General features: G+C 39.1%; 1 protein-coding gene across 1 annotated transcript; it reads left to right on the top strand.

Annotated features, from left to right (window-relative positions):
- The first annotated feature begins 1,082 nt into the window (after positions 1–1,082).
- On the top strand, positions 1,083–12,953 carry LOC148725703 (uncharacterized). The gene is made up of 10 exons (XM_088729935.1): positions 1,083–1,206; positions 3,626–3,705; positions 3,937–4,446; positions 5,770–5,944; positions 6,805–6,899; positions 7,303–7,456; positions 7,990–8,053; positions 8,339–8,604; positions 8,922–9,081; positions 9,669–12,953. The coding sequence occupies exons 3-10, from the start codon at positions 3,962–3,964 to the stop codon at positions 9,905–9,907; spliced, it is 1,638 nt and encodes a 545-aa protein (XP_088586061.1). The 5' UTR covers positions 1,083–1,206; positions 3,626–3,705; positions 3,937–3,961; the 3' UTR covers positions 9,908–12,953.
- Positions 12,954–14,368: the final 1,415 nt, after the last annotated feature.

Below are 14,368 nucleotides of genomic sequence, written 5' to 3'. Positions count from 1 at the left end.
TTCTGATCACGACGGGAAAACCAGCGAAATGACGTCCTGAACTTTTTGGGGAGAACGGCAACGCTAACACCGGAAGTTGAATGGTGTCGTGTCCAGACTATTCCGCGCGCTCTCCCGTTCTGAAATGACGTTCCCGTCCTCTTGCTAAATCTCTCTAATCTCTCTAATATGGGGCTTCATGCCGCGATAATACGACTGAGCCCTCTGACACACGCGGGAGAGCAGCGTTGTAAATGGCAAGTAGCCTCTGTGACCCCCCCTTTGAAAAATCCTGGCTAAGCCCCCTGAGACTATCAGTCATATGAAGAATCGACCACAAGATATTATGCAGAAGGGATCAACTACAAGAAGTTATACATTCTGTAATTTGTTTTCCGCTAGGAAACAAAGTTTACACTTCACACCCTTTAAACAAATAAATTGCTGCATTCCATGGCACATTTTGAGTCCGCGGACTACCAGGAGTATGCAGTACCAATAGGTATTCCTACTAGTATATGATTTCATTTTTTTAACCGCTTGAAAATAATAAAATCAAAATAAAATTCAAACTTATGAAGTAGTTGTTTTAAAAGTCTTGTGTTGACATGACTCATGAGCAGTTCATGATGTTGTATCCGTTGACTTTGTTTTTACACGTTACATTAAAATTACGTTAATTCAGATTTTAATGTACTTTAACTTCATTCTCACCCATGATCCGGTCCGTGATCCATTTGTGATCCGGTTTAAGTTGTGTCGACGCCGAAACAGATGTTCTCCTTATGGCACGATTATCGCAAATGAATCCAACAGAAGGTTTTCATTAGTTTTCGTATTTTAATGAAGAGGGTAAGGAACAAAGGATGAGTTTCAGCAATAGGTGATGATTAAGACACAAAATAGGTTAACTATGAGCTTTAGCAAGAAGTTAAAATTCATTTACAATTAATTTCAGACAGTTTGGAAGGGAAAAACTGTTTAAATAAATTGCTTATGCCAGGTGGTTGCAAGCCCACAATGTTCCTGTCCTATTATTGGCCTACTTCGAAACAAAATAAAAATTGAAGCCAAATAGTAATCGAAATCTGACATACATATTTTGATGCAAAATGTTCGTCACTTCTTCTTTGTTGTTCTCGCCATCACGGAACAAAGTTTATGTTTAGCGATCTCCAATTTCCTTGGAAAGAATCGATTTATTGGCAGAGGGACAAATTGAGAAAGGTATTATATTTCTCTACTGTTTTTGTATCGTTCGTATCCCTGAATCATGCTTCATCCTTTTGTAATGTAGTTGCTAAAATGTTGATGAAGTGCTGTGAATAATTAATCCTCCCTGATGATCATCATCCATTTCATTTCAGTCGATTCTGAGTTGTTGTTTTAACATGAAAGACGTTCTTCAGTGTCATATCTATTTATCTTCTAATTCTGGTCTAGGAATGGTTGCGATAAACTTTAGATTATGATTGTGATAATACAATCTTTGCTTTATAAGCACTTTTGGCATAACCTAACCAAGTACTTTGCCTCTGTATGCCTTACTTGTAATTAGCGCTTGATAATTTAACGCTACTATTCAAGTTAAATCTAAGTGATCGTCAGAGTTGAATTATCTTGGCACGTTCACTTCTTTCACTGAAGCATTTCCCAGCGAAACATTACGTTGAAAGGGGACAAATGTAGCGCAGGTAAAAAAAAAAAGAAAAAAAAAATTAAAAAATATCTCGAGGAATACAAAAGTGGGAGGTGTCATGTAACTTTATGATGGTATCTTGTTTTGCCATGAGACCGGCACTCAAAGTGCGCTAGTAAAAGTATCTATAAAAAAGACTATTTTGGAGGCTCTTCCACTCAGCACCTGCCGATTGAATTCTATGATGCATTTCAATTAATTAGAATCGTAGGCTCTTTAATTTTTTTTGCCGTTGGCCGCTGAAAATAGCTAAACGCTTCTCGATTGTTGATAACTTCTAAAATTTTTGAATGAAATAGCAAAAAGGAATCGATATACTCACAAAACAAAATGGAAATTCTATATCTTATGAGACAAATTGTCGGTGTAGAGAAATTTTAACCACCAGGTTGGGTGGAGGAGGGGGGGAGGATGAGGAAGTTTGTTTCACTGAGAGGGCAATAGAGCGTTACCGGTCAAGAATAATGGAAATGAATCATATAAAGAACTGATAAAAGCGATGTAAAAGACGAACAGTAGCATATGTCGTAAAGACGGACGGCCTCATTTACCGAGGCGCGTTAACCACGACGACTTGAATTATTCTCAAAGTACATCGTGACAGTATCACGCATTTAACTACCTCTGTGAACACATTTTTCATTCATAGATTTCTTTTAATATTTATTCCCTTTTCACCAGACGCGGCATTCACTTGTTAGTTTAATCAACAAAAAAATTTAGTGCCGGTTATTTACACGAGGTACAACCCAAACCGCAGTTTTACGCAAGCAGTTGGCCTTACGTATTGTCCATCATGATTATCTTTCAGCCCTCTTGGTACTGTTCACAGTATTAAATGTTCAGATAAAATATTCAGCGGAACTCGACATACTCTAAGACGCGGTTTTGTTATAAAATGTCTAAACTTTGTTTAAATAACTGGCCCTTAATTTTCGCCGCTGTGCTGATACACAAAAAGACACCCAGAGGCACAGATGTACATTATAAAACTGTGAAGCTAGAGGCTTTATTTTACCGAGATTGGAAACAGAACACTGTTTTTTGTTTTGCTTTTTCTTTTAGTTTTTGTGTTGTCCAAATCAAAATTTTCTCTAAAGGAAGTTTACTTGAATTTTGTTCGTATTTCCGCTTCAAAATTTATAGCTTCAGAATACTATACAATCTGAATCTACATTGCTGATCGGAGATAAGATGAGGCGATGACTTGCAAATTTCCCCTCGAACGTATTTCTCTTTTTCTATTGACATGCTTGAAAATATTTTGCCATCATGATTTTGAATTTTTTCCTAGGCGGGAGAAATGCCCAGGAACTTTTCTTCGTCTTTGAGACTTTGAACACTGTTTCTGTGGCTACCTGTAGATGTTCCTCGCTTAAAACGAGGTTTGTCAAGAGAAAGTAAAACCTCCTTCATTTGCAGGGACATAGGCGGTTTATCCATGACGAAACAAATGATTGTGTAACAAATTCCACGGTTTTTGGTGCGGGGTGAAGTGTTCGTTATCAAATGTTTATTAAACCAAAACCAATCAAATTTTAATGAAACCGTTTAGTATCTTAAATACTAGTCCTGCCGCTTCATGCAACGGAAACCGGAGTTAAGCGCCTGCCCGATGAGACACATGGCTCGTAAGTAGGCTTAGTACACAATACAAGTTACAAGTTTGGTGATTGCTGTCTTTTTTTAGGTACAAAGTTTAACTTTTTTCGAAGCTTTCCTGTTTACTTAATTAAGCAGTCAAAATACACATAGACAACAAGCTAAGGAATATTTCCTTTAACAGCTGTTTTGCAGGGCATTTTAACATTATTCTCCGAAGCATTCCTGTAATTTCCTTAAATTTTTATCTTTCGTCATGAAAATGTTTATTTTTTTTAAGAGCTAATCAAGGCTGATTTAGTTTCGATTGCAAGTGATTGCATTGCAGTACTTGTTCATTTGCAGGTTTTCTAGTGGAAATCGTATCCTCTCATATCCAGGCAGAAAACAAGAAGAGCAGGAAGAACTTTTAGCAATTGTTGCAGGTAATGTTTAGCTTTCTCTGGCTTTCTCCAATGCTTGTATGTCGACTGATATTGTCCTTAAAACTTCTCATCTTCTCTCTGAGCTTCGTTTCCCGGCCTATTATTCATTTTTCTGGGACAATCTCTCAGCTTCGGACAACAGTAGCCAAGATACCCCCTCCTGAAGGGCTTTATTTAATTACAAAGCCTCTGCTGTTGAAATGTTTGTCTTATGTTTCTTTTCAATTTCAGCGTCCATTCCTGAGGGTTTGAAGCTATGTTTTCCTTGATATTTTTCGTCACAACACTTCTCAAATTCGCCCCTCAAACTGGAGCCATATTTCTTCCCTACTGGTCGAAAAGGAATCACTCGGAAACATCCTTCCACATACCTTTCTCTTCGCTGGCGAAGGACCAAGTTCCTAAGATAAGTAAAAACCTACAGCAATACTTTGACATGGCGAAAAACTACTCCCTAGACCACCGCTGTGCAAATGGATTGCCCATATCCATCGCGTGGCACTTATACTCCCCATACACCATTGTCTATCCAACCACGAACAAACGAATCAAGGGTCTAACTGTAGACGGAATGTTTCCTGGCATTCTGAAGGCCGCTGTCTCGGGCTGTTGTCACGAGGATACTGAAGTATCGTTTGGAAAATTTTCGAAGTCTGTACGGAGCGTAGAGAACGACATTGAAAAGGACACGTTTGATATGACGTTTCCTATCTACGGATACGACAACTCCGATATATTCAGGTAACTACACAGCATGTACACTGAGCGTACATTTATCTTAAGATCTGAAAGTTATTTTTTCCATGCAGAGATCAAACATGTTAATGTTGGCCAGATTCAATTTGGTGTTAATCGAGGCAATTCTTTTTCTAAGAATCTACGTGTTATCCACTGCTAGATGTAAAACGGTTGAAACATTACAGGAAATTGACTCCATTTGTTCAAATGGTAGATAATTTTATCTAAAGCGGGAGTGTGTATCTATCTGACAAGGACACATCGAAACCAGTCGCTAGGCATTTTAATTTACCTAATCATTCTAAGCAACATATGGCAATCTGCGGTCTTTCCTTACACTTACGTAGCAAGGAAAGCCCTAAAACTCTTGAACAAAAGCTCATCTTTCAAACCGGCAGTCTAACTCCCACAGGAATCAACGAACGCTTTTCATTCCACTAATTTATTCTTGTTTTTTTTCGTTGCCATGTTCCCCCCAACTGAACGTAGCTCCATTTTCTGCCTTTAAAAGCACACACAACCCACAATTCCTCTATTCGCTCCGACGAAGGGCTAACACTCGAAATGTCAGCTTTTGTAATCGTTACGGTGGCCAATTTACCATTTCAACTTTGTTGATATATCCAAATTATTTCGTTACCCCCACCGACGCAGCCCCAAACAGTTTCTTTCGAAACTATCAGCCTTTATTCATCAGTATCCATCTGTCAGAATACTTTTTCTGGGATATCAGTTTAACAAACAGTTTCTATGTTGCTGTGCGTCTCTTCAGTACTGCGTCACAGATGACGTCAAATAAGTCAAGAATACAAAAAGTGGAACACGAGGCGGAGCTGAGTGTCACAGATATGACGTCATCAGTCTTTCCTTCGATTGATCATCAAAGGAGCCAATCAAAATACGTGCGTGATGCAGCGTGCTATGTAAAGAAGGATGGATGGCTTTATCTTTACTCTTTGAACAACTGCGTCCAAATTCCAATCCATGTTTGAAATCAGTTGCTCGTTACATTACGTGTAGTCATGTGCATCACAGAGATCCCGGGCCATTAGGTTTTTCCTTGGGATAAAACGTTAGTGGTGAAAGCAAATGAGAGAGAAATGAGAGAAACTTTCCCGCTTATGGTGTAAACTATTGAAATGAAAAAAAAATGCATACGGAGGACTAAGGTATTTGATAAATTTAGATCAGTTTGGTAAGGCCAGATGATCCATCAGGTTCCATTCGCAGAGCCTAGATAGTTTTTTGGGGGTTGTTTGAGGCCTTTTTTACTACGACCTTTTTGAAAATAACTCAGCAGTCACTTTTTTTCCTTTTCCATACCAGGGACCGGCCTTTTATCGGTATTGTGAAGGCACCTCGTGTTACTCTTCTTGTGCACAATGAACAGCCCGACAAGATTCAAACTCACATTCTGATTACGACAATAGCCAATGCTTGGCCAATGTTGGTGGTTATACTTGTTGCAGCTTCACTTTCTGGGATTATCATCTGGTTTCTGGTAAGCTGCTTTTATTTTTTCAGAAATTGGAGTACATTTAAGACGGAAGATCTAGTTACCAAAAATGATATTTGGCTTGGTTCTGTGTTTGGGGTGGGGTTTCTCCTATTTGTTCGATGACTTATACCAAAACTCCAATACGACCTACGAAACGGCTACTCTGAGAGGCTGAGGACAACAAGTAATTACTTTCTGTTGAGCTTGTATTAATAATATGTACTTATTTACCGAGTGGTAGAACTAGATAGGAAGATATTTGACTTGAGTACACGCGCGAGGCGCGTGTTTCATGACGGAGAGCCAATATATTCCCGTGCAGCCCGACCAAACTCAATCAACAAGCATTTTCTCATAGGACCACTAAATTTTGAAGTTTTCGTAATTTTGTTTCAACCATAATAGGAAGCGATTTACGGGTGCACGCGGGACAACCACAAAAAAGATTCCTCAGTAAAAACTCTTCCTTAATTTTTCGAATCAAAACAAGAAACCTTAATTTCAATAAAAAAAAAACCGCGAATTTTTTTATTCTCACTCACATATTCCATAAGTTTTTTAACAAAGCCATGTGTGCCGAGGGTCGGTCAGCTTTTTCCGGATCAGTACACTTCAACCCGTCCTGCCCAACGCACGTCAGCTTTCACAATGGTTTTCTATGGGATTGTGCACGCGGTGCTAGTCGAGTCATATGATAGTAAGGAATAATGAAAATTCAATATTTGAAAACGAAAAGTTCTTTTTGGGGCTCCTCCGCAAAGCATCCACTCTTTTTCGTTGAAGAGTTAAGAAGTTTAGCCAAGCAACATCCAAGAACTAATTTTTTCTCCTGCGTAATAGTTTGTTTGTTTGTCCGTCTCTAGGATCACACCAGCAACCCTGGAGAATTTCCACCACCATTTCTACGAGGTTCCTGGGAAGGCTTCTGGTGGGCACTTGTTACCATGACAACTGTGGGGTTCGTAAATTTTTTCTGTGGCTGATTGATCTCGGACTCTTGGTAGATGCAGTATTTATTTTGTTGTATTTCAACATAATGTTTATTTATTTAAGCTTTACTATTATCACTGATCTGATTTATTTATTGTTTTGAAACTGTCACCATTGGGAGGTTATTTATTCACATAGATTAATGCTTGACCCGTGGACTGCCTACCTACCTGGCAACTAGCTAGACTGACTGAGTGAAAGGCTGATTAACTGATAACTGACTTACTGACAGACGAATTGACTCACTGACTGACCGACCGACCGACTTATTGAGTGTTTGACTGCTTGACTGACTAACTGACAGACTGACTAATGGCTAATTGGCCAATTGACTGATTGATTAATTTGATATTTGCTTCCTTTTATCACAGGTATGGTGACCGTTCTCCTAAGTCAGCCCTTGGTCGTGTGTTCTGTATTCTGTGGATCATAACGGGTGTTATCATCATCTCAATTTTTACAGCCCTTGTGACAGCTTCGTTATCTGCTAGCACCGTGAAAATTTTTAAAATTCATGGTTCAAAGGTAGTTTTCAACAATTTTTTTTCGTTGAACAACGTCCTTCCCTCTTTACCTTTTCCTTCTTTTAATTTGTTTCTTCTACTGTTTCCCCTCTTCTTTGTCGTCATCGTCATCCTCTTTAAACATTACAGGGTTTTAACACGCTCAGAAAAACATCCACGTTATTTGAATTACAAATTTTGTGTCAAGAATTTCACACGAGACTCAGTGTTAACCGTCGCCAACGACGCAAGACCTCTCGTCGACATGACATGTTAAGGCAACTCTCAGTTACAAAGGGCAGTGTGAAGAGTTCGCTATTCCCGCTTTCAGAAAACCTAAAATTTGGGGATTCCACGTTCTTTTACTGCAGAGGACGGTTTGGATAAACACGATGAGCTTCTTTGCAGATCTTTCTCTCTAATTAGTTCAGCTTTCTGTGTTCCCTCTCAAGTTATCTTCGTCTCTCAACCTGTTGGATATTTAAATGTGTCGTTTTTTTTGTTTGTTTCTATTTGATAACTTTTTTTTATGGATTTTGTCACATTCTGTGGCAGATCGGAGCAGTGAACGGAACTGAAGAGTTCAAACTTGGTGTGACCATGAATGCTGACATGAAAGGTATTACATATGCATCAGTTAAACACAGTGGTGTCAACCCACATCCATGTAATACCAACGATGCAAAGCATGAAGGTGTTCAAAATTAAGGAAATCATTGACAAGACATTTCCTTCGTGTTTTGCTATATTATTCTCTCGCACCCTCTCCAAACCAAAACCAAATTCCAAGGCCCGGACATTTTGTTCAGTGCTTGACTCAACTTGCAAAATATCTACCCGTATTGCATGTTAGACCATCGAATGGGGTGTATGTGTTACTTAGTGGTCATTTCTACCGTCTTAGTCTTCCCTCACGTGATGAAAATGACTGAAGCTCTCTTGGCACACGAAATCGATGGTGCTCTAGTGGACAACTACGTCCTCACCCATTCGTTGAACCTGATTAAAAAAGAACCAATCAGAATCGAGAGGTACATCGATCACTCAATCACCTATGGAGTGGTGTTACCCAAGAATTCCTCAAGGTTGGAGAAATGTGTTCGAAGTTTCTTACGTAATCACCCTCGAGAGACATTTGAAATCATTGCTGCTAATTTGGTCCCTCTCAAGGTAAGAGTTTTCTGCGATTTTTTTTCATTTTAATTTGCCTCAATCTTCTAATTCTAAAGTCAGGCCAGTCTCGGTTCGCTAGAGTTCATTGATACCGTGAGATTTTTGTAGTCATCAACGTTCTTTCCATCCGTTCGAACAAGATATAAAACGAAACGAAACAAAGAGGGGGGGAAAAATACAAAACGAAACTTTACTAGGGCTCATATTCAAGGGCACAAGTGAAATGTCGACAAAAGGCACCATCTAAGCGCTAAAATTTCTTTACATTTTATCAAGCTACTTAACATAAGTTTTTCTGCATTTTATTTGTATAGAATCCGACTGATGACGAAAACCAGCAGCTGGAAGCTGCAGAAGTTTTGTTATATGAAGAAAATGTCTTTTCTCTCGTTATGTACATCGGACTTGGTGTCGCTGCTGCGTTCTTCATCGGAGGCCTTTCTTGGGAATTCTTGTACCGCAGACCAAAAGCAAGTAAGCATTTCTGAGTTGTTTCTAGTTGAGGTATACTATCATTCGAATGTTGTTTTAGTTAAATTCATTCAGTCAAAATTTATCTTTGTGTTTCATCCTGACTTGCTGATAACATTATCCACTTTAACTTGAAGATTTGTGGGGATAGTTTCAATTAATGAGATAAGCTCAGAAAGATGTTTACGACAAATTGCAAAAGACTGACCTTTTTTGCCGTCTGCACTCGGCTGTTTTCACACTCAAATTAAAATATTCGCATTAGATATGGAAGATAGTTTTATTTTTCTAGGGTTGATGTTGCCGGAAATGTGGGAAAAGTGAAAAAAATTGAGTCATTTTTGCTGTGTATCGTTGCCATAAACTCGGCACCTGTTCTAATTTCGTTACTTTTGGTAAAAATTTTAGTATTTGTAATGCTTTTGTATTTCAACTTTTGTTGTGAACTTGTTATCGTCTTGGCCGTTATTGCTTTTAGTGTGGTGTTACACGAACTCTTCTTTGTTTTAACAGCCCACGATGAAGCTTGATGCAGCAACTAATTAAGAATACTCGATTATACATGTAAACAAACATTTTGCTTCCTGCAGGAAATCAGCGTATGCAGTTTGCTCCTAAGGGTTCTTACTCAGTCAGCGAGGACGAAGTTAAACTTCACCCTCACGACAATTCTAAAGATGCCACTTTGGACATTATGATAGCCGAATACCAAGTGTTTCATGACCGCTTGATTCAAGGATTGAAGAAGCTTCGCGATCAAGAATTAGCCGCTGACGGAAATGCTAACGGTCGCACTCCGAAAGGGGATGATGAAACAGTCGCTGTGTAAAATCGCACTCCCTTAACCCTCAAACTGCCAGGATCAACTCAGCAATTGTCTCGTAAGCTCCCCATACATTTCCTCGTGGATCAGTTTGGTGAATTTTATTTTATATTATAATAAAATAGAGGGCAAAATTACTGAATGCTAATTGGTCAATGAAAAGGGTATTTTTTTTCTTAATTTTGCTTGAGAAGAGGGCAAAATTACTAGCTCATGATTGGTACTCAGGTTGCCTAGCAACAGCTTATGCTATCGAAAAGTTGTTGCTGAAGATTTTCTGTAACAATGGCGTCTCGTTTCGAGATAGTTGACGAGGAATATATCGAAGAATTAAAAGACAAGAGTAAAAACGAAAACACGAGGAAAAGCACGGAGTACTGGAAGGACGTTTTTAAAAGCGGCGAATGAAAGAAACTTCTAAGAAAATTTAAAAGAGTACGAGAGCGATGTCCTCGACCGAACACTGGCGCAGTTTTATGCCAAGTTACGAAAAGAAAACGGGGATGAATATGAGCCTGACTTCCTGAAAGTAAGCCTTAAAGTAATGGAGGCATCACTGGAGAGATGTCTAAAATCAAAAGCCTATCCAAAGTCCTGGTATCCGTTTGTGCAAAAATAAAATTTCATTCAGCTCATTCGTGCGTTTGTGGCCATTGATTCTCTGTCAACTTTAAATGGCTTCCTATGACTGATTACGGAAGAGCGCATTCAGAAATTCAGTAATTTTCTCCTCAATCTCATTAACAAGTAATCGCAATGGTCCTCGTAAAATTAAGGATCACTTGTGTTTTCAGAAGTTGTTGAAATTGCCCTCGTCGCTTCGCGATTCGGGCAATTTCAGCAACTTCCAAAAACACGCGTGATATTAATCCTTAATTTTACTCGGCCCATGCGATTACCTATACAAATTGCACCCTCCAGCTGATGGGTTCGTTTCTTCCTCATAGGCATCGCCTATGACCTGGATAATGATAATAATAAGTTGTTAAGAGAAGCTACTTTTCGATCCCCTTGGGAGTTAAGAGGTGAATTTAATGTTCTCTTTTAGGAGATCATTATACAAAGAGGATATTACATGGCCGCTTGGGGATACGAATTTTATCTTCGAGTGCTGAAAGTATCTCTCACGAGTGAGCGCAGCGAACGGGTGAGAGATACTTTCAGCACTCGAAGATAAAATTCGTATCCCCAAGCGGCCATGTAATGTTCTGTTTATTATATTGATACTGATGAAATTTCCACATAAAAGACAACTTTTTTTATTCATTTTCGAAACAGCAAAAAGTGGTCATCTTTTGCAAAATTCTTGTCACAGAAATGCTATGAAACTCGGATATAAAGTTATAAAGGGGAAATAAAGAAAATAATAGTTCTATTTTCTGTCCGAAAAAGTCAAAATTCGAATAAAGAAGAGAAAAATTTCAAATCAACCGACCGCGCGCCTGAGCGAGAAGCTCTATTGTAATTGGATAATTATGTTGGTAACCATGGCCACACCAATATCCTCACACGTGAAAGATGAAAATAGTATATTCACTGCGCGCGGTGAAGATATGATTTTTTAGTAAAAGGAGAAATCCTGGTATTTCATCAGTATCTCTATAATAAATTGCAATATACATTGCAACAGTCGGCTGTTGCAATGTATATTTTCCTCAATACTGTTTCAAATCAAGGTGGTTAATTTGACCGCTTTGTTTAATCTTTACGTTATAATACGTACAACCTTCAGGTTTTACTAACCCCCTAATCTGAATTGTAGGAATTAGAAAATTTACTCTTGCAGATGTTTTTATTTTTGCATAAGGTAAAAGTATAGTGAATAGCATAACGGTTTTGTAGGTGGAACATTAAGTTTGAACTTAGAGAAGGAAAGGGGTGAGGGAAGAAAAGGTTAAAGTTAATACGAACATTGTGACTCATCAGCTACCTTATTCGCGTCGGTTTTGAGGAACCGCCCACGCACAAAACAAGCGTGTAGTAAAACATCCCCTACCCACCATCGACTGACTTATATGGGATGTGCCATCGTATTCAGGAGTGTTGGCCTTTCGTCGCTCTGACGAAGGGTTGACTCTCGAAACGTCAGCTTTGAATCTCTTTACGGTGGGCCAATTTACATTATCAACTCAGTTGACAAAACCAAATTACCTTGTTATACTACCCCACCGGACGCAGCACCCAGTGGCGGATCCAGGGGGAGGGTCCGGGGGTCCGGAACACCCCCTTATCAGACCTGACGCTTACAACTTTGAGACTGAAATTCTTTCATCGACAGGATCATATATTTTCTTTTTAACGGGCTGATTTTTTTTAATGAATCCAAGTAAACGATAAGCGGCCAAGGAATTATAACGTGCAACCGCGACTGGCGGGAAGGAGTGTGGGGGAGAAGTAATTTGCCTCAAAAGAGTCCAACAGTCCTTTCTGAACCAGAGTTTGAACCCCCAATCAAAAATTCCTAGATCCGCCCCCGGCACCACCGTTTCTTCAGAAACTTAATCCCTTTATTGAAAGGAGAATAGTTAGGTGCACAAATCTACTTTGAAAAATTGTATAATCTGCTTAACCTTTTGAGCTAAATATTAGAGCGTTGGTTAGTACACTTTTCGTTTTCCCGGTCGATATTGTGTTATGGATATTGTTTTGTAAATGGGCTGTTCGTGATAACACGAAGTTAGCCGTATTTAAAGAGTCAGTCGCATACAATGAAGGCTGTACTTTTCGATTAAGTTAAGTAAAATCAAAACTAAGGCAATTACAATGGACACTGGGAACTTGCAGTAAATATCCTTTATCTTAGGGTCTCGTTGTATTAGCTGTCTGACCAAAAGGACCGAAATGTTCAGAACTACAGTTCAAGAATATTTCCTAACCCAGCACAACCGAGATATTTGCTTAAAGGATTTTTTTTATTCATCTTCTAAGTGTATGTACATAAACACCGCGTAATAATGAATACTCACTTGATAATTGTTTAATGTAAGAGTTAGGTCTTGTTTCAAGGTTGTTCAATAAAATCTTTTTGCTTATTTTTCATAAGCGATAATTACAGGGAACATCTTTGATTTTGGTTATCGGACAGTACTGCGTTCGTCCGAACTTCGTGAAAGGTCGCTATTCGGACGCTCTTGTGTTCGTTTCTTCTCCGTGTGAGGTCGGTAATACGACGGCCATGTATTGGTTAGTTCCTCCTGAGGGGCCGGTAATCTGACGATACCGTGTCCGTCAGTTCCTTACGGGATACCAGCTTTGGTATTTTCCTCAACAGGTTGAAGGTCTTCCCTATCATCGCCGTTGTTCCAGGTTCGGTTGAAATGGTTTGGAACAAAGGGCTTCACTTTAGTAGGAAAGGTTCTGCCAGTTTTCCGGGGATACACTAAAGAGTTTTGTCGGCGACATTCACGGATTTAAGTTTGCCTTGAAATTTGGCCACCAAAAGACTCAATGATTATTATGTTTTCAAATATTTTATTATAAGTTATGGTTTTCTAGGATATTTGGTTAGTATTGTTCTAAGTGTTGTAACGCGTGAATATATACACACGACCCAACACCCAAGACACGAGGCGTATCCTTAATGCATTTTGAGTCAACGAAATTGCAAAATTTTGCCCAAGGATACTCAAGCAACACTTCCCGAACGTTACCATGATAACGGTATAATATGGACTATGGATATAGAGCTTTATTTACAGAAAATTATATTTAACCAACACTTCCCGGTCTACTTACAACGTAAATAAGGTAACTCATTTACTCTTTATTCGTAATAAACTGTCCTGCTCCCTGTTGGCTTGTTAGCCCAATTGGTAGAGCGCTGCACTAGTATCGCAGAGGTCAGTGGTTCGAATCCCGTACAGGCCTGATATTTTTCAGGTCTGATTTTCGTTATTGCATAAATAGCGCTCTCTACTGCGAGGATCGTGCATCATACGTATCTATAACCGCAGTTCAAAACATATGAACTTTCATATATTCATTGTATCTGATTTATTATCACGGGTTTATTACGAATCAACTTAACGGCCTGCTCCCAGTTGGCTTGTTAGCTCAATTGGTAGAGCGCTGCACTAGTATCGCAGGAGTCAGTGGTTCGAATCCCGTACAGGCCTGATATCTTTCAGGTCTGATTTTCGCTATTGCATAAATAGTGCTCTCTACTGCGAGGATCGTGCATCATATGTATCTTCCAGAAATGTTGTTTACTTGGTCTCGTGCAAGAAATGCAATTTACAATATGTGGGTTCTACTTCCACTGAATTCAAGGTGCGTTTTCGTAATCACAAGTCATCTATGCGAACAAACAAAAAAACGTGCGAGCTTGCAGTCCACTTCAGTTGTACCAAACACGAAATTTCTGAAATTAATTTTATTGTTATTGAGAAAATTACCAGCCAAGGGGACGCAGCTTATATTGATAGATTATTACTTACGAGAGAGGCCTACTGGACCGCACAACTTTGT

This window comes from Stylophora pistillata, chromosome 8 (assembly GCF_964205215.1).
Source record: "Stylophora pistillata chromosome 8, jaStyPist1.2, whole genome shotgun sequence".
Classification (NCBI taxonomy): domain Eukaryota; kingdom Metazoa; phylum Cnidaria; class Anthozoa; order Scleractinia; family Pocilloporidae; genus Stylophora; species Stylophora pistillata.
This window is presented reverse-complemented; position numbering and strand designations above follow the sequence as displayed.

Coding starts and splice junctions, on each gene's coding strand:
- LOC148725703 (XM_088729935.1), top strand. CDS start 3,962: ATGTTTTCCTTGATATTTTTCGTCACAACACTTCTCAAATTCGCCCCT. Junction 7,457..7,989: donor TTAAAATTCATGGTTCAAAG/GTAGTTTTCAAC, acceptor ATTCTGTGGCAG/ATCGGAGCAGTGAACGGAAC. Junction 8,605..8,921: donor CTAATTTGGTCCCTCTCAAG/GTAAGAGTTTTC, acceptor TTATTTGTATAG/AATCCGACTGATGACGAAAA.